Raw genomic sequence first — 18,136 nt, 5'->3', positions numbered from 1 at the left:
GAGTTATTGCTGGCAGCAGCTAGGGTTCAAGTCTTAGAAGAGTACATCCAGCTGCATGACCCTTGTCCAAGTCCCATTTTCCTAGACCAGAATCTGAGGTTCAAATTAAGGCTGAAATTCATCCTGCATGCTGCCACTGGGAGATGTTGTTGGGGAGTTCAAAGTGTTATGGCTCAGCCATGCTCTAAATAAGAAATCTTGAAAATATTACAGTTTTTCATTCAGACAGTCTATTTCTGTGTTTGAGAAAGTTCATCAGAAATAAGAGCAGGAGCTCTGCTTTGTTCAGAGTTCCCGCGTTTCTTCTAAACGTTCTGCATCAGCCAGATGCCTGGTTCTGACAGTGTGCATAGCTCTGAGGACCTCACAACCTCTGTTGTGCTTCTGGAGGTTAAGCAATGTGTAAACTCTGTGTGGGAGGACCTTGTGCTCCAGAACTGGGGTTGGTGAGAAATGAATGTTTGAGAAGTGCTATAGGAACTGAAACAGAATTTTATTCTTCTCAAGACATTGTTTTAGAAAACATCTTTGTCCAAAGAGTAGGAATCCATGAGTTTAGTTTAATTTACTCTGCTTCCCATCAGTGACATGATGCAGTGCATCAGAACAAGGTGCAGCTTGCCAAACGTGTTTGTGGGAGCAAAACCCTGACCCCTTGCAAAGGCCTGAGAAGTTTCGCTGTGTACAAGGCTGTCTGTCATCTTGCCTGTTCTCTGAGTATTGGAGGCATTATGATAATGTTCTTTGTCATGTTTCCATCTCGTTCTGCCTGGGTAAGCCATTCCTCACCGAATAGTCTGTCTTTAATGTTTTCATCTGGTAAAACTGTCATGCGTTCTTCTCTGGAATTGCTGAAGTGTTCCCAGAATGGAGCTGTTGCTCACTCTTATTATATTATTTCCGTAACTTTATTTTTCCTGGAAAATAAGATGAAGCTTACCCATGAGAAGAGACAAGCATGGAATTAGGAAAGCCTTCAGCCGTCAGCAATTCCCCATGTCTGACCTCTCCATTGCAGTCTGCTGACTGGGTGGACCCTGGGTGACATAAACTTGATGGCTCAGTCTTGTGTAGCTCCATAAAATTCCTTGTTCTTATTTGTGCCTTTTTGTACTGGCCGTGTCCTTACTGGAAGTAGGAACGCAGCAACACTCTGCCTGCATTCCTGCCCTCGCTCCTCTGGAAACCTTGTTGTACAGCTGTATGTTCAGTGGGTGTCCTAATACACAGCTCCATCCTTACTCCTCCTCTTACAAATACTAGGGCAGTAAGCCTTCTCTTTTTTTATGACAATATCCTTAGATATATTCAATCTTCAGTGTGTATTGCACTTATTTCCAAATGATGAAGAGGCAGCGTTCTACAAGCAGCGTCTTTCTCAATGGTATTATTCACCCAAGTCTTCCAGGGATATAATTATGAGCAAACATTTGTAAATGACATGCATACTTGCCAAGCAGACGGATCTCCAGATGCTTATGTTTTGTTGTCTTCTCTCTTGGCAATTTTTCCAGTTTATGTTTCCCTCCTTCAGACTGGATGGAGGCTTTCTTACATTGTTGCTGTGTTTTTCTCTAAAGCAAAAATGCAGGATGACCTTGGTGTCACCTCCAGAACACAACCACTTTGATTCCAAGGTCTTGAATGTTTTTTTTTTTTTTTTTTTTTTTTTTTTTCTCAAGTGTCAGGTTTTGTTTAGTTGGTTCAGTTGTCATTAAATGAAAATTGGCCTCTCAGAAAGTCAGCTTCTGTTTGTCCTGAGGCAATGTGATGATGGAAAGAGTGACATGGTAAAATTTATTTTGAGCCTGTAAAACAAAAAGCCTGAGGATCAAATCCTCAGATAGGATAAGTCTTCTTACAGTAATTGTTAGTTCATTGATTTAGTCTTCCCCAAGCACTAAATGTCTGGCTTCTGTGAAGGAAAAATTACAGCCTAAACATGCCAGTTCCAAAGAAAATTAAGGTACTGTTCTGTCAACACCTTTCTCCAAGAGTGAAAAGCATCCACATCCTGAAGTGGAGCTTCTTTAAGAGGGAATTTAAAGGAAGGCTTTGTATGTTAGGGGTTTTGTGTCATCCTCCCCGCCCCATGTTATTTCCACATTTAATAGGATCTTTAGGACAAGTAATGTCATGGCATCTGAGTGTTTTTTAAGCTATTATATTCTAGATTTGCACAGTAGTTTGAATTTTATGCTCCTATCCTACAATTTAAATCTGTTTGCTTCGAGATTAACTCTTTAAAAAATACATATGAAGCTGTGTGTTTTTATGGCTAAAAGGAAGCTTCAAAAAAATGATTCACAACTGAGGGAACCTTTTAGAAGTGTTCTCTTGCTGATACATGGCACTGTTTCTAGTTTAATCACAAGAGCTAAAACATCCCAAATTTTCTTCTTTTTGAGTTTGCAGGAAGGAAGTGTTCCTTCTCAAGAAAACAGACTGTATCTGTAAGATCAAATGTTATCTTCCAGCTTCTGAGTGAATTTTGTCTTTTGCACGTTTAAGCTTCAAATACAGTTAACTGAAACACTCTGTAGTGTGGGAGTCAGGATCCAAACTTTGGTCACTGTTGCAGGTGGTTAGGAGCCACTGTCACCTACTGATGTGCCATCAGGACATGAAATCTCCATCATCTGAGGTGTTCAAAAGATACCTATCTGGGAATGGTCCTGGCCTGCTTTAGGTACTTGCTTAGGTAGCCCTACTTGATCAGAGGTGTCGGACAAGGTGACCATCAAATGTGCCTTCCAGCCTCAAGCATTCTGTGGTCGAGGAGAGGAGAGCGGGCTGCATTGTCAGTTGTGCCGAACCACGTGCAGGCTGCAGGTTGGATGTGCCTGACTTAGCTAAAGGGCTGGGATTTACAGCTGACAATTTGGTCTGCATCTCTGCATTTGAATAAAAACTTCAGATGCAAAGAGGGGTGGTGTTCTTGGAAAAGACAGGGACGCCATGCCAAGTCACTTCTGCAGATGTTCCAAAACCTGCAAAAAGAAAAATTGAAAGTGATTATCCTCTAGTGAAAATAATGGCTGCACTGCAAATATTTAAACTGTAAGGCAAGAAAAAAATAATAGTCAAACTTCATTTAAAACAGGCTTTCCCCTACCTTTGCCTTTTGAGAGTTATGTTTCTATAGGTTTTCCACTAACTTTGACTGTTGGACCGTGATTGAATAAATTCACTGATTGATAGTGTGAGACTAGAGTTAAAAGGTGACTCATGACTTTCTTTTGGAAGTGGTCTGTGTGTCGAGCACGAGCAGTGAGATTACTGGAGACACCAACGTGCCAGAATGATTTCAGCGTCCCTGCTGGGGTTTGGTGTGAGATGTTTTTCCTGGCATGTCATAATGAAACTCAGCCTGACAGAAGAGGAGCAGTTCTGGGATGTTCTCCAGCATGTAGAGGTGGAACAGTGCGTAAGTCAAGATGAATTTGATGTCTACTTTAGTTCATGTTTGAGTTATCAACACCTCTCAAACTGCTCTTCTTAGGTGGTAAGCAGACTGTTTCCCACAATAGAGGACCTTGGGAGGTTTGTGTCTTCTCAGGTGATGAAAAGCTCAAAGTTCTACAACTTCCTAAATATTCATGGAGAACCTTCCACTTTAATGGACTATTTAAAGTGGCTTGAAAACATTTTAATAGGGATTGGAAGTCTGGTGAAGATACAGGTCTATTAGCAATGAATTCTGTGATAAAATGATTCCAGGTCTCCTGTCTGCTGTATTGCAGTTCTCTGCTTTTGACAGTTGAATAACATTCTTTGTGTTAGTTTGGTGTCAGATAGATTTAATGTTAGTGTTCACTGAAGGAATTTGACTGAAATGAAGTAGTGAATTCAAATCAGTACATCTTTATCAAGTTGGGGAAATAAATAAGATTGATAAATACAGTGAATGAGGAAACAGCACGATATAGATTAGAAAAAAAAAAAAAAGTTTCTTGCTATGTTTTTCCAAGCAAAAGGTCTCTTAAAGATGTAAATATTTTAAACAAAGATAAAACTGGTTGTAGTTCAACAGGCATAAGACAAGATTATCAATGAGTAAACACTCTAAAAAACAAACAAACAAAAAACCTTGATTGACTGCTCCTAGTGAGCTGGTGGCCTACATTCGTTCATGTCTGACTGAATCTGCTCCAGGTTTTTTTTTTGTTTGTTTGTTTGTTTTTTTTAAGTATGGAAACCAGAAAGTCTTGGTTCATGATAGGAAACACCTTGATGGTGATGGTGAAGTTGGAATCAATTGTGTTTGGCATCGAAGTACATAGAATGCTCCCAGACTGAGCACAGAAGTAAGATGGTGTATCTCTAGCCTAAAAACTGACCAGCCAAGTTATTTTGGTTTTATTTAGAGGATGCTGTGGTCTACAGGACAGGCTAATGTCTTTTGCCATCAAGGTGTTTGTTCCTTTGGCCTTTGTTCCCACAGAGGAAGTACAATTACAGTGATGTTGTCTCCAAGTGGGTATCTGTTGCCCTCTTCTCCCAGCAGTGCCTTCCTATTGAGAAGTTTCAATCCACTTTGGTAAGTGTCTTAGTGAAACTAATCACACCAAGAAGTTGAATGGGAGCAAGTTACCCTGGGGAAAGGCTTGTCCTTTATTAGTCATTGGGATGCCCACAAGAAAGGGAGGTACCAGAACAAGCTTTATAAATAGGTTTGTGGGATATAGAAGTAAATTTCTTACTGATTACTTGTGAAACATGTTGAGTTGATAACAGAAGATGGGGAAGAAAAGCAAGCGTGAGAACGTAATGAAGGTGGGTGAATGAAAAAGGAGGCTACCTGACTAAAGAGTGAATTAAAGTGAATTTATGGATATCAAGGTAATACTGGCAATCATTTGGCATCATCAGCTGCAGAGGTGGCAAATTGGTCACACTATTGCTCTGAAGAATTTTACCTTATAGCTCTTGATATTGTTCTTAAAATTTCCAGAAACTTTCCAAAATTCTGACAGAATTGGAGGGAAAGGGACTTATTCAAAATGCCTTCATTTCAGTACTCTAAGAGCAACAAGAAGTAGGTAAAATAAAAATAGCCTGCATAGAAGGCAAAGCACATAACTAATCAGATGGCAGGTGAGGCAAACGTGTCTTTGCTTAGATATCTTAGTTTAAAAATCATTGTTGGCATTCTTGCAGCTTCATAAATTTCAGAGCTCAAGAGACTTATCTCACGTGCTGATAACTTTCCTGTTAAATGAACACGATAAGATTTTAAAAGATGTTTTAGGAATGTAAGCTGCTGTTTCTTTTGAAGATGTGTAAATCTGATCCTTTCTGTAGTTTCTGTGAACTTATAAGGATGATAAACATTAATCAGTCTACCTGTGTCATAAAAATACTTTTAGCATTGAGAAGTAAAATGAATACTGCAGCCTCATTTTTGAGGCAGCGTTTTTTATAGCTTAGAATCTGAACTCTTTGTCAAGCACTGAGGTTCTTTAAAATGAAACGGTAGTTTGTTGCACAGATTGTCAGACCAGCAGGAGTCACATATTTTGGGTTCTCTCTCTCCACTGGTCTATTTGTTTTATTTATTAGCAACTTCTTTGTGTTACACCCTTTGGCTGCGAATCAGTAACAGTGGTGATGTTTCTTACCACCCTAATGGGTGCTGATATTTATGCTTGCCTGGAAACACTTGGCTGCCCTGATATCTGCTTGTGCTTCTACAGCACCAAGAGCTGATGCTGCCCTCCTGGCTGCAGCAATGCCTGTTCTGGCAATGAAAGGAGTGAGCCTACCAGAAAGGTCAATGACCTGGTGGGAAGACTCTTCTCTCCTGAAGATGAGTGGTCTGATAAGGTTCAGATGTCCTGATGGCACTAAGTGTGGTTCTCTGCACAGAATCAGGCACATCTCTGTACGTGTTCTCTCAAAACTGAGGGACTCCTCTGGCTCTGAGCGTAAGCTCAGAAGAGTGTGACTTTTCTAGCAGGAGTATAATTGGTATTTAAAAAAAAATATTAATTTCAAAATCTAAAATTTGAAAGTCGCTTAATATTTGAAGAAGCTTGTGTCTTATGAGCAGATTTCCATATACAACTTCACTGTTATTTTCATGACACAAATCAAACATGCAGTACAGAATGGCGTGGCACCTATAATAACTCTGTATCTAGGGGTTGTAATGGCTGCTTCATGCACTGTTATCCCAGGCATTAAAAAACTTAGAGCAAAGTGGGGAAGAACACTTCGGGGTGCAAAGATGAAAGATTAGGAACATCAAGACTGGGAGAGGAGGATGAAGGATTATTATTTTCATAAAGTATCAGAGGTAACTGTCACAATCGGTAGATACTGGCTTCTAGGCTGATGTCAAGCCCTGCTGGGAGGGGAACAAGGAGAGGAGCAGCTTGTTGCTTAAGAGATTTCTGCTTTTTGATGTGGTTTACATTTGAGCTTGTTAACCATTAATGTCTGTGTATTGCCATTGGATAAAGAATAAATATCTCTTTCAAGGATAAAGTAACACTTCCATCTTTATCTGAATGTTCATTTCAGACAACATTCCTTGTGTTGCCTGACTGTTTTCACTATGCAATGCCTGTTCACCATGTCATAGCATAAGACAGTGGTTTTGCTGAAATCTACTGAAATCCAAGGCTGTTTTGTAAATAGCATATTCTCTTCCTTATAAAAACAGTGATCAAGACTTCAGTCTGCATCCATTACTAATCCCTTGAGGCACAGTATAAGGTCAGACTGGACAAGCCCAGAAAGGTCCTGGCCACTGAGCTTGTTAATGGTGCTTATTATCAGGCAAAGAAAACAGCTGCTGCCAGAGACGAGTGGTCAGGCGTACAGAATTGGGAATTCTTGTTTCTGCACTGGTCCAGTGCTGAATATTTCAGTGTCATAAAAAATTGTTGAAGTTTTCCAACTTTTTTTTCCTCGCTGTTTTTATTTCCACTATTAGGAAACTAGTTGACGAACTTGACTGAAAAACATGTTTTGAGGAAGCACTAAGAACGGACAGCGAAACGATGGGTGGCCTTTTAGACTGATGAACCAAGACTAGACTTACAGCCCAGGTCTGACCTCAGCCACACCACTTGCCTGAAAGGGATATCAGACAGTTATTCTAAACTGACTGCCTCTGAACTTGGTCTTCCCTTTTTTACTTGTATATTTAATGCAGAAACATTCCCAGTGTTTGGTAGGTTGCCCTTTGCAGGAAAAGTTAGGCTGATTTATGCCACCTGATTCTCAAAATTGAAAATACCATCTGTTGCTTTCCTTTTCAGTGGAAAAAGAAGCTCAATTCTTCTGAGATCCCTTGACTACTGGCAGCCAGTTTGGAGTGGTTACAACTTGCTGAACAGTACAACCAAACAGTTATGGTACACGTGCAGACTGACTGCACAGCTCATGTGCAATGAGTCTGATTTGTCTGGAGTTCTTCCTTGTAGCTGTGTATCCCCATGCTGTCATGCACGTTCTAGTCATTAATAAAGATTTGAACTCATGACTGATTAAATGCTGAGACTTCTAATGTCCTTATAGCTGCTGGTGGGTAGCCTGTCATACAAAGCTCCTTTGAGGTCTGTGTTTACAACATTAAGTGTTGAACATCCTCCAGCCTCAAGTAAGTTCTACTACCTTAAGACAACACCTCTTCTCTTAGAGCATCACTGTCTCAACAGTAGAGAGAGCATATTACAAGAAAATATTGGCTTAGTGGCTGGAAAACGATTTATTTTCTAATAGAAAATGATGTTTCTCCAGAAATTGAAATATATAAAATTTTAGTCTATTAACGTGGCACTTTAACTACATTCTTTTCCCTGGATTGTCAAACTAGCAGTAGCTGTGGAATGGCATAGTCTGAAGTTCCACAGAAAATGTAGTTATTGATGAGTGAAACATGGAGGAAGTAAGGTAGGTATTTCAGAACAGATGGCAACATTCATTGATCCAAAGTGATCTTAGTAACAAATGCCTGCTCAGTGTCCATGTTGACTATACCAAAATAATCTTTGGAGGACTTTAATCCAAGATCACCAGTTTTATTTTTATATTTATTATTATTAATGGCAGGGGAAATAACCAATAAAATGGTTGTGTTCTAGGTTTTGACCTATGATACTTCTTTGGATGCTTTTCTGATAGTTAGCTGGGACTGCTTTTTAGTGTGTATTACTGCAGTTATTCAATGAAATCCTCATCAAAGACAGTGGGTCAGCATCTTCTGTAGCAACAGGGTTAAAAGGAATGTGTCTTTTCTGACCCGTTTACTCTTTTTTATATTGTCAATAGAGAGATCTCTCTCCAGTCTCCACACTGTGAGAGCTGAGAAGGCAACGACTGTAATTTTTCTTTGAAAGAGCTCCTGCTTTTGTTACACCCGGCTGAGAGGATGTGACTGTTTTCTGAGGTGAATCTGATCTGAAGAATGGATTCTCCAATTACTGTTCATGAGCGAAAAGTAACACAGGATGTAATACTGAATGTAGAGAAGGAAGGTTCTAAGGGAAAAAGGCAGGGAGTAAGGCTGTTGTCTTGTAAGTTCAATGAGGGAAAAACATTATCCTCAAACAAAAGTGGCTTTACTCTGAAAGCTGAGTAATGGGTGCTGCAGTGCTGTATCATGGTGGTCTAAAGCATTGCAAAATAAGATGGTGCAGCAAGAGATACTGTAATATATTTGTAGGAGAATGCATAGGGGCCAGACAGTCCTTCATCACATGTTGAGTTACTTCTGCAATGAAAGAGCAGAGAGCTCTCAGACCTTCAGTAAACACTTTGTTGCTGAGGTTCAGGAGAAGGTCAGTCCTAGGGCAGATCAGTTGTACCCGTTCCAGCAACTGTTAGTGTTCTGGATGAGAGCAGCTCCAGTGTTCCAAGGGTCAGGTGAAATCCAGTGGCAGCCAAAATACACACCATGTTGCCCAGTATTTGTTTTTTTTCTCTTCACAAACACTGATTCCAATCTTCCCTAAATACATGTGTCCTGTAGGCTGGGCAAGGCTGAAACTTGTGGCCTTTACTGAGTATTAGTCACAACTAAATTGAATGTGGAGAAGAAGAATGCTATAAAAATGTTTGTAATGCATTTAGTTTTATAACAAGATTTATTGAAGAGGAGGGAGTGTTGAGAAGAACTATTTCCCAATCCCAAAATAACATATTTTACATGTGGCTGGAGCAAACTGGTATAGTTTCCCTTGCCTGTGTATTGGTGGATTTCTCTTTTTAAGCTGTATTGGCATTATCTTGCTTTCAGGAACAGATGTTGCTGGAGGATGAGCATGAAGTTGACAGCAGAGTTATGCAGCGTGAGCTCAGTCTGTACAGACAGAAACTGAAGGACTAAATCTGCATTTTGTAGATTTACAAGCTGTAATGGGACAGATTGTAACAGCTACTTCCAGACTCTGTAAGGGTTATTTCAGCTGAAGTCATACCTGATCTGTTTCCTTTTGAAGGAAGTGTCTCTGAGAGCTGTCCTCTGAGAGGGTAGAGCTGTACCACAGTGCATGACTGTAACTCAAGAATTCTCTTTTTTCATTCCCTGAACAGTCTTCTCAGACAAAACAAGGTTGCAAAAGGCTTTTTGTGTATGTTGAAATATGTAGGACAGTTGAACTCAATTATTTTTCTTTCTAGGGCTAACTGCTATTGCCTTGGCAAGGGATTTCTATAAACATCCCAGCACATCTGGGATTTATTATTAGATAGACAATCTCTTCTACCTCTAAAGATACGTAGCTTCAAAATAAGTGTTCTCTGTGCTGCCCTCATTTAGGTGTGGCTGGTTCATAGTTAGCAGTAGATGAGATGAATTTGTGCATCCATATTCTGGAAGAATTGCCCTTCACTCTTCTTTTCCCTTACTTTCCTACACAAAACTCACTCTTTGCAAGAGCTGGTTTGGTATGATAGGAGGACAGGAGAAAAGAAAATGGGAAAGATTATCGTTTCTGACATAAATCAAACTGCTTTTAAAAAAAATGGAGGCAATGGTCTACCAGGCTCAAGCAGATCAGAGTGTTAGCATTAAGGAAAGATCCTGTCTCTGTATAAATAATGTTGGATTATTTTTATTATGTTAGGAGCAATTTTTTAAACGGTCCTGAAAAAAGTCAGCTCTAAATGCTACAGAATCCTTTGAAAATCTTATCTGCAAACACTGTAACTGCTTTTTTCTTCTTCCCTTTCACCAATTTTTTTTTGTCTGAGACAATTCACAGTCCCTAATCCATTAAAAAATGATCTTTCCCTTTTCTCATCTGTAGGAGACTTTGTAATGCTTTACAGTGCACTTTCAGTTATTGTCTGTGAAGATACGCAGTGAATTAATTAACCCTCTGAATGTCCTTCTCTATGTTTATAATCAGTATGGCTCATTTAGTTAGTTCATGGACTTATACCAACAGATGCTTCATCAGAGCTAAGGGTAACTTTTTCCTTTATCTGGATTCCTGAAAATTCCAAGTAGCCACAGCGAAATGAATTTAATGCATGAAGTTATTCAGTTTTCTCCTGCACTTCAAACCATTCCATAGATCTGGTGAAGTGGAAGTCCGTTGTCTCCTACAGCTGACACTGTTTTGAAATTTCGTAAAGATATATTATAGCAAAGTTGTCATCTTTCATGCTTGTACTGCAATCCAAACATTTGTGCTTTAGTGAAATTCCAGACCTCAATTTATCATTCCCAAGCTGATGTTGGTTCTGCATAGATTTGACTTGTTCTGGTACTGCTCAGTATGCTCATTACTGTTTGAGTAGCAGTCCAGGCACTGGACTGCTATAGGACACAGACTGGTCTAGATTCACAGTCCTGTCAACAGGATTTGGAATGTAAACTTATCTTGATGTCTTGGTAAAATAGTGTGAAAAAACAGAATGAAATTCAGCATCACGTCATTAATGCAAGCAAGTACAATGCTTTGATGTTAAGTAACTAGGCAGCAAATTCATAGGATAAGATCAGAGGATGGATCAGTATGAATACAGCCCAAATATGTGAAACTGAGGTGAAAAAGACAGAAAAAATGGCACCCCATTTTTAGTAAGCAGGAGCTACGTGTACTGCAAGGCCTTGTTTGGTGTTCCATATCTGGGCTTGGCTGCCACATTTCACCAGTGATATAAGCTGCGCAGTGCTAGATGTTGGATAGTTGGAGCCCGTATGGTGCAACAAAAACTGGAATTGATATGCATAATTTTTTTTTTTGTATATAGATGAAAGTCTGGTTGCTTGGAGCAACTAAAAGTGCTCTAAGATCCTCACAAAGAGTGGAGAGCAATATAGTTAAGTACCATATTTCTTAGTTTGTTGAGGGAACTGTGGCTTAGAGAGCTAATTCTGTCTCAGAAGTACTCTTTAGAATGTGCAACATTGCGTAAACGTTGGTAGCATTCAGCTGGCAGCTGACTGTTACTGTGCATCTCACCTAAGTCACACCGTGACAGCTATCACAGAAGCTAGTGTGACATATGTGATTAATGCCAGGAGAAGCTGAAGCAAATGTCATTTTCTTTCATGTGTTAGTCTCAGATGTCCAGGTCTTCTATGCAGTTTCAGAATCATGTCTTTACCAAGCAGGATCCTGTAGAATGTAAGGAGTGTGCTGGAAATGGTGAGGTGCTGCCTCTGAGTTCTGCTGTTCCGTGTTTGCTTTGGTCTGCAGTGGTCTGCACATGCTAATCTCACCCATATGTCTGGCGTTCAATGCTTACTGCTCTCTGTTTTTAATCTGAGGACTATGTAAGATATGAGACGTATTTCCATTAGAAAAAGAGATAGTTTAATGTGGTTATTTTTGGCAAAGAAAACCGAAGAAGGTATTTGTAATACATAGTAGTGCTTAATTTCTTGCAAAACTGATGAAAACTTTGGCTTCCTATATTGAAAGCAAAGTTTGAGCAACTTTAATCCTGGAGGGATCAATTTATCCCTTGTTTATTATAATAACATTTTGAAAGGAAAAACAAACTAGAAATCATCATTACAAGACATAAATATGAATTGGATATAAAACTTGACTCTACCCATGATGTATTTGAAATTTTTACTCCCACCATGAAGTGAAGGCCAACTGTCAACAGATACCAACCTCTGCAGCAGGAAACTGTTTCTATACATCAGCTGAAATTACCATTCCATATCAGCATCAAGGCAGGTGAACAAGCCTGTCCTTTCCGTACATGGTCAGATTTTATCACACTCACAATTTTGTTATTCAAATTTTTTACCAAGATTTGTTAATAAGCTTTGAAGCTGTTTCTGACTGAAACTACATATAAGACCTTCTGGTAGACAACAATGCCATGTAATGATCAGTCAGTTGTTTCCCAAGAGGCATTTAAAATTTTTACCAACTGTTATTTAATAAGAAATGCCTCATGCAGAAAAAAAAAAACCAAAAAACACAGACACACATTCTTAGAGAAAACAGCATCAGCTCTATGCACTGTGTACAGTGAGCCACCACAGGCTGCCATCTGCTAAACCTCTTCAGGAAAACAGGCTTTCAGCTCAGCAGTGATATTCCTTTTGTTCTCAAAAAATAAGTTCAGATGCCATTGTTTTGTCACAGTCCCTTCAAAGGGAAAGCTGAGAAGTTTTGACATGCCTTATATTTTGGGATGCAATGTCTGTAATTATCAAAGGACCGTGAGACCTCAACAGGTGAAGAGCACAGCTCCTTATTCTACTGCTAGTAACAAACTGGAGAGACTACAGTAATTGTGGAGTCTTCTACAGTATTGAGGTGAGATGAGTTATTTTTTCTGCATTTCTAATGCCAAAGTATGAGATAATTTCCTTCCAACAGTGTTGAAATTTAGGGTTATTCTTATACTGCGAAAGAACAGAATTTCTTACTGCTCTTCCATCTTCTTAAGTGGTCAGGAAAAGCAGTGATTCAGATGGAGAGCATCATGAGCAATCTTAGAGCTGGCTCTGTGTCAATTATGGGATGTTAAGATTAGCTGGTTTTTGAAGTTTTACTTGGCCTAATCTGAAACTGTGAGGCCTTATGTGTATCAGTTTAGAAGAACCCCTTCTACCAAGAGTAATCAAGACAGAATTACTGCAAAACGCATCCTTGTAGCTTTCCTGTTTGATGATACTTAGAAGTGTTCCTTCTGGTGCCTTGGTCTGGAGGCCATCATTGCTCCCCTTGAGAAAGACACAGGAAAGGGAAAGCTATGGAGGAGCAGGGAGATATTACAGCAGGAGTCAACTATGCTTTGGTGAGAATCTGCACGTAAATAGAAATGGAAACAGGAAAGCAATAGGAGAGGAGGCAAAGTGGTTCAAATAAGAGCCAAATCAATGAGAGAAAGGAGACCCAGAGACTGTAGGGTACATTTCAAAGATGTATTTTCTATGTTTTTCAGTGCTGGGTGGAGGCGTCACTGCAGCAGCTCATGCTGCCTGCAGAAGAGGGTTTCCAGGATAGCAGCCAAGGGACTAGCAATGACAGAACATAAGCTTTCCTGGTGTCAACAGCATCATTTCCAGCTACTTTCTTTGATTTTTTTGTTTTTGTTTTTGTCAGAACCTTTCTCTGTAATGCTTCCTCCTTCTCCTTTCACTTATTTTCAGCTGCTCATAAGCTTGCCCTAATGTCAAGTAACTCTAATAAATACTAAATGCATTCTAGTCCTCAAATATCACTGCAACTGAGAGAAGAAATAGGAACTCTGGCCAAAAAAAAAAAAAAAAAAGCCCAAAAGCAACTGGCTGAATTCTGACCTTTAGATAAGCCTATATAGTCTGCACATTAAAAGTATAATAATCCCATATACCCTGACTTGTAAATGTACTCTGTGTCAGGATGCTTTTGAGTTTCCTGTTACAGAAACTTGGTGTTTTGACAGGGAGAACAGCACATGTGAATGTGTAGAACACGTGTGGAGAGGGATAGCTGTGATCATCCCCAGTAATCTCTGATTTGTATTGTTAGGATCTCTGTCAAGACCCTTATCTGTTTGTGAATGGAATCAGCTCTCACGACTTGCACCAAGGCAGCTTGGGGAACTGCTGGTTTGTGGCTGCATGCTCCTGTTTGGCGCTGAGGAAGGCGCTCTGGCAGCAGGTAGGTGACCAGTGTACTTGCTGCATGAAGGGACTAATATGACTTGGATGAATGGTGAATGTTGGTGCATTCAAATCCTCCCTTTCATTAGAAGTTCATTTTTTTCAGTTATGAGACCTCCCAACCGCCTGGTTAAATTGAACACCGAAGAAAAGATGCAGCAAAGCAATGGTCGTTCTCTGCAGATCCATTCAAATATTACTTTTCTAATGGTGTCTTTAAGATAGGCTATCTTTGCACAAAATTAACCATCTTTTTCACTGCTTCATCTGTTTGAGGTCAGCTGCTGATGAAACTGAATACCAGCCCAGTGCATGTGTCAGGGCACTCAGCTCTCTGAATAAATCTTAATGTATTTAGTGAACTTTCCCTCATGTTGTTTCTTAGGTGATTCCAGACTTTCAAGAACAAGAATGGGACCCTAAAACACCAGAGAAATATGCTGGAATTTTCCGTTTCCGTTTCTGGTGCTTTGGAATATGGACAGAGGTGGTTATTGATGATCTGCTGCCAACAATTGATGGGACATTGATCTACTGCCATTCCAATGTGGAAAATGAATTCTGGAGCGCATTATTGGAGAAAGCTTATGCAAAGTATGAGCCAGTTCATTGTCCTTTTAGACCTCAGCGCTGTCCCTTCTATCTGCTTATTTTCTCTCTCAGTTTTATCATACTTTCAAGGATTTTAGGCTTGCTCTCAGTAGAGAACCTAAGAGGTTGAAAATTTCAATGCACTTTACTTTAGCGGCCCAAAGCCTTAAAGAGCTTTCCACTCCTTTCTTAGCAATGGTTTATCTGCAATTTGCGGTTTTGCTTAGTTTTGTTTTCCCTGGTGAGCCACAAATACATTATCTAAATCCATCCAAAGTAGAGCACTTCTAAAAGCACAGAATAAAATGAATTTAAATGTTCTATGTTACCTCAAGGTTGGCTGGATCTTATGAAGCCCTGGATGGAGGTAGTGCTGCAGATGCAATAGTGGATTTTACTGGAGCAGTGGCAGAATCTATTGATTTGGTACAGGGAAAATACAGTGAGACTATTTCAGAGCAGATGAAGCTGTTTGAAGATTTGCTGAAAGTGCATAAAAGAGGCGGGCTGATCAGCTGTTTCATCGCGGTATGTATGGCGAGCTGGATTTTGGAGTTTATTTTAATGAACTTTCTTACCTGGAAAAATGTGCCTACTCGATAAAAATATGTTCTGTGTGACCTTCATTTGTATGATTTGGAAAAGCTTCGTTTGGAAAAAGCTACGAAGGTGCCAGTGCTCTCAGCCAACTACAATTCCAGGAGTCACCAGAATCACAAAATCACAAAGCTATTTGTGCTGTTGGTCACTTTATTCGGGATCTGAAATACCATTCTTTGTGAATGGTCACAGTTGTGTATTGACCCAAGGTTAATGCACCTAGAATGCCCTAATTTACAGGCCAGTTAGCAGCATTCCATTTCTTTACTGCTTAGGGAAATTCATTTCACAGAATTGTAGGGGTTTGGAAGGGACCTCCAGAGATCATTGAGTCCAACCCCTGCCAAAGCAGGTTCCCTACAGCAGGTCGCACAGGTCGGCATCCAGGCAGGTCTTGAACATCTCCAGAGAAGGAGACTCCACCACCTCCCTGGCAGCCTGTTCCAGTGCTCCGTCACCTCACTGTAAAGAAGTTCTTGTGCACATTTGTGTGGAATTTCCTATGCTGCAGTTTCCGGCCATTTCTCCTTGTCCTGTCTCACACACTGCAGAAAAGAGTCCAGCCTCTCCACTCTGCCCCCCACACCTTAGATACTGATAGACCTGGATCAGGTCTCCTCTCAGTCTTTCTTTCTCAAGGCTGAACAGACCCAGTTCACTCAGCCTTTCTTCATAGCAGAGATGCTCCAGGCCCTTCACCATCTTTGTGGCCCTCCACTGGACTCTTTCCAAGAGATCTCTGTCTTTTTGTACTGGGGAACCCAGAACTGGACGCAGTGCTCCAGATGAGGCCTCACCAGGGCAGAGTAGAGGGGGAGGATCACCTCCCTTGACCTGCTGGCCACACTCTTTTTAATGCACCCTAGAATGCCATTGGCCTAAAAAGGCCAGTGGGCCAAAAAACCACGAGGGCACACTGCTGGCTCATGGCCAACCAGTTGTCCACCAGGACACCCAATTTACAGAAAGCTGTTCTCTCAGCACTAAGTTGCTGAGTCTTCTTGACTCTGGCTGTAAAGATACAGTCATCTTGCTAGTGTAACACTGGAGATGGTATGAAAGGCCAAGATCTGCTTGAATTTCCCCATCTGTAAAGCAAAGCTTGTGTTCCATTTCCAGTGTCTGTCTGTAGTGTTTAAATGGACCCTGAATTGGGCTGATTCATTCTGAGACTTGCGTGATTGTCATGGCTGTTCTGCAATTACCGAGAATAGCAGGAAATAGCTGTGTTTAGAAATTTTCCCCGTCTGTAAAGCAAAGCTCGTATTCCATTTCCAACGTCAGTCCTAGTGTGAGTACTAAATGGACTCTCAAATGCTGATTCATTTTGAAACTTGCATGAATGTCATGGCTGTTGTGTGGTTACTGAGAATAGCAGGAAATAGCTGTGTTTAGAGATGCCTATGAATCTTACATGTCTAGCTATGCCTGGCCACACACTGCCCTGTGCCAATGCCATGCTACCAAAGGCAAACACACCTGGTCCCTTGTGGGGAGTTAACTTGAACCTGAGAACTCAGCTAGGATAGGAGTCCTGAATCATCTCTTCCAGCAGCATAACACAACAGCTCAGAAACAAACTGTTTTACGTCTTTGGTGTTTGTTTTACATTTGTCACGAGATCAGAATTTGTATTTAAAAATGCAAGTCTGGTTTGCTTGGGTTAGGCTGGCAGACCAGACTTACCAGTGTGACTGTGTTTATGAAAGAATTCTTTAGTGCCAAACGCTGAGTCAGTTCAATTTCCTAACATGGATCTGTTGTAGGGGTAGACAAAATCTAGGGAGTTGTATTTTATAAATCAATTAATAAGGCAGTTGTAATCCCTTCATGTCTTCCTGGCATTATATTTCTGCCTGTCAAATTAAATGCAGATGTCTCTTAAGCTTGATTACGCAGGGGCTGTTCCTAGTGGTTTGGCTTGACTCATCTACATTTATCACTTTTTGATAGATATAGTGTACACATAATGAAGCTTGCTAGATATAGAATATTTAATCCTTGAGTGGCTTCTCTGCTAACCTAAACACATCATCATTTTCCTCATATTACAAAAAATAGCTCTGATCTTCACTGCTCAGATGTTTGAAGAACAGATGTTTAAATATCTCAGCTAAATAAATAAATAAATGGCCCCAGAAGAAGGACAGCCCAGCAGTTGAGAAAGGCCTGGAGGATAATAAAAACAGCAGAGAATATGCAGACTCCTGTACTGTGAAAGAGTCTTGTTTGCTTTTAGTTGTGAAAAATGCAAGTGGAAGTGTTACACTGGAGGAAGCCCAAACCCTTTGGAAATGTCTGCCGGTCTTGATGTAACACGTGCTGATTCTTTAGGAGCTGTTGATGGTGAAAGGCAAAGAGGTCTGGGAGAGAGTCTCACACTTGCAAGAGCATCTGTCTTTTCTGATTTGATGTAAATTTATCTTCTGCCTTTTTTTATTTTTTTTCTGATTTCTTCTCTTTGGGACTGAACACTTTAGTATCAGTGCAACACTTGCCTGAGGAGGAAGACTGGTCTGTTTAGACCAGAGAAATTTTAAAAGGGGTACAAATATTGGGAATAGTACAGTGCATTTCATAATTCTAGTAAGTCCATCTCTCTACACCAGAGCAAAGTCTTGTGACTTTTGTGAGTTACACATGAGATCTGCACTGGGTCAGATTTGCCTCTCTTGCTGTTCAAGTGAGTGTTTGAAGTGTACAGATTATGGCCCAATACAAGTGAGATTCTGGATATGGTTCATTGCAAAGCTGCCCATGCTGGCATCAAATAGCATAGGATCAGTCCAGAGGCATAACCTTTTGGGCTGTTTCTGGCTCAGAAGCAACATTATAGCACTGCCACAGCTTTACTTTTCCCACTCTCCT

The 18,136-nt window shown here is 40.3% G+C and overlaps 1 protein-coding gene across 1 annotated transcript in view; it reads left to right on the top strand.

Moving 5' to 3' along the window:
• Positions 1-18,136, top strand: part of CAPN6 (calpain 6) — a 48,920-nt gene that overhangs the window by 11,490 nt on the left and 19,294 nt on the right. Inside the window, exons 2-4 of the mRNA XM_052672941.1 lie at positions 13,944-14,075; positions 14,463-14,671; positions 15,004-15,196. Coding sequence (XP_052528901.1) covers positions 13,944-14,075; positions 14,463-14,671; positions 15,004-15,196 — 534 coding nt within the window. The remainder of the gene's footprint in view (positions 1-13,943; positions 14,076-14,462; positions 14,672-15,003; positions 15,197-18,136) is intronic.

This window comes from Tympanuchus pallidicinctus, unplaced genomic scaffold (assembly GCF_026119805.1).
Source record: "Tympanuchus pallidicinctus isolate F22 unplaced genomic scaffold, pur_lepc_1.0 scaffold13, whole genome shotgun sequence".
Lineage (NCBI taxonomy): Eukaryota > Metazoa > Chordata > Aves > Galliformes > Phasianidae > Tympanuchus > Tympanuchus pallidicinctus.
The sequence above is the reverse complement of the archived record's forward strand: the minus strand, read 5'-3'. Positions and strand labels throughout refer to the sequence as shown.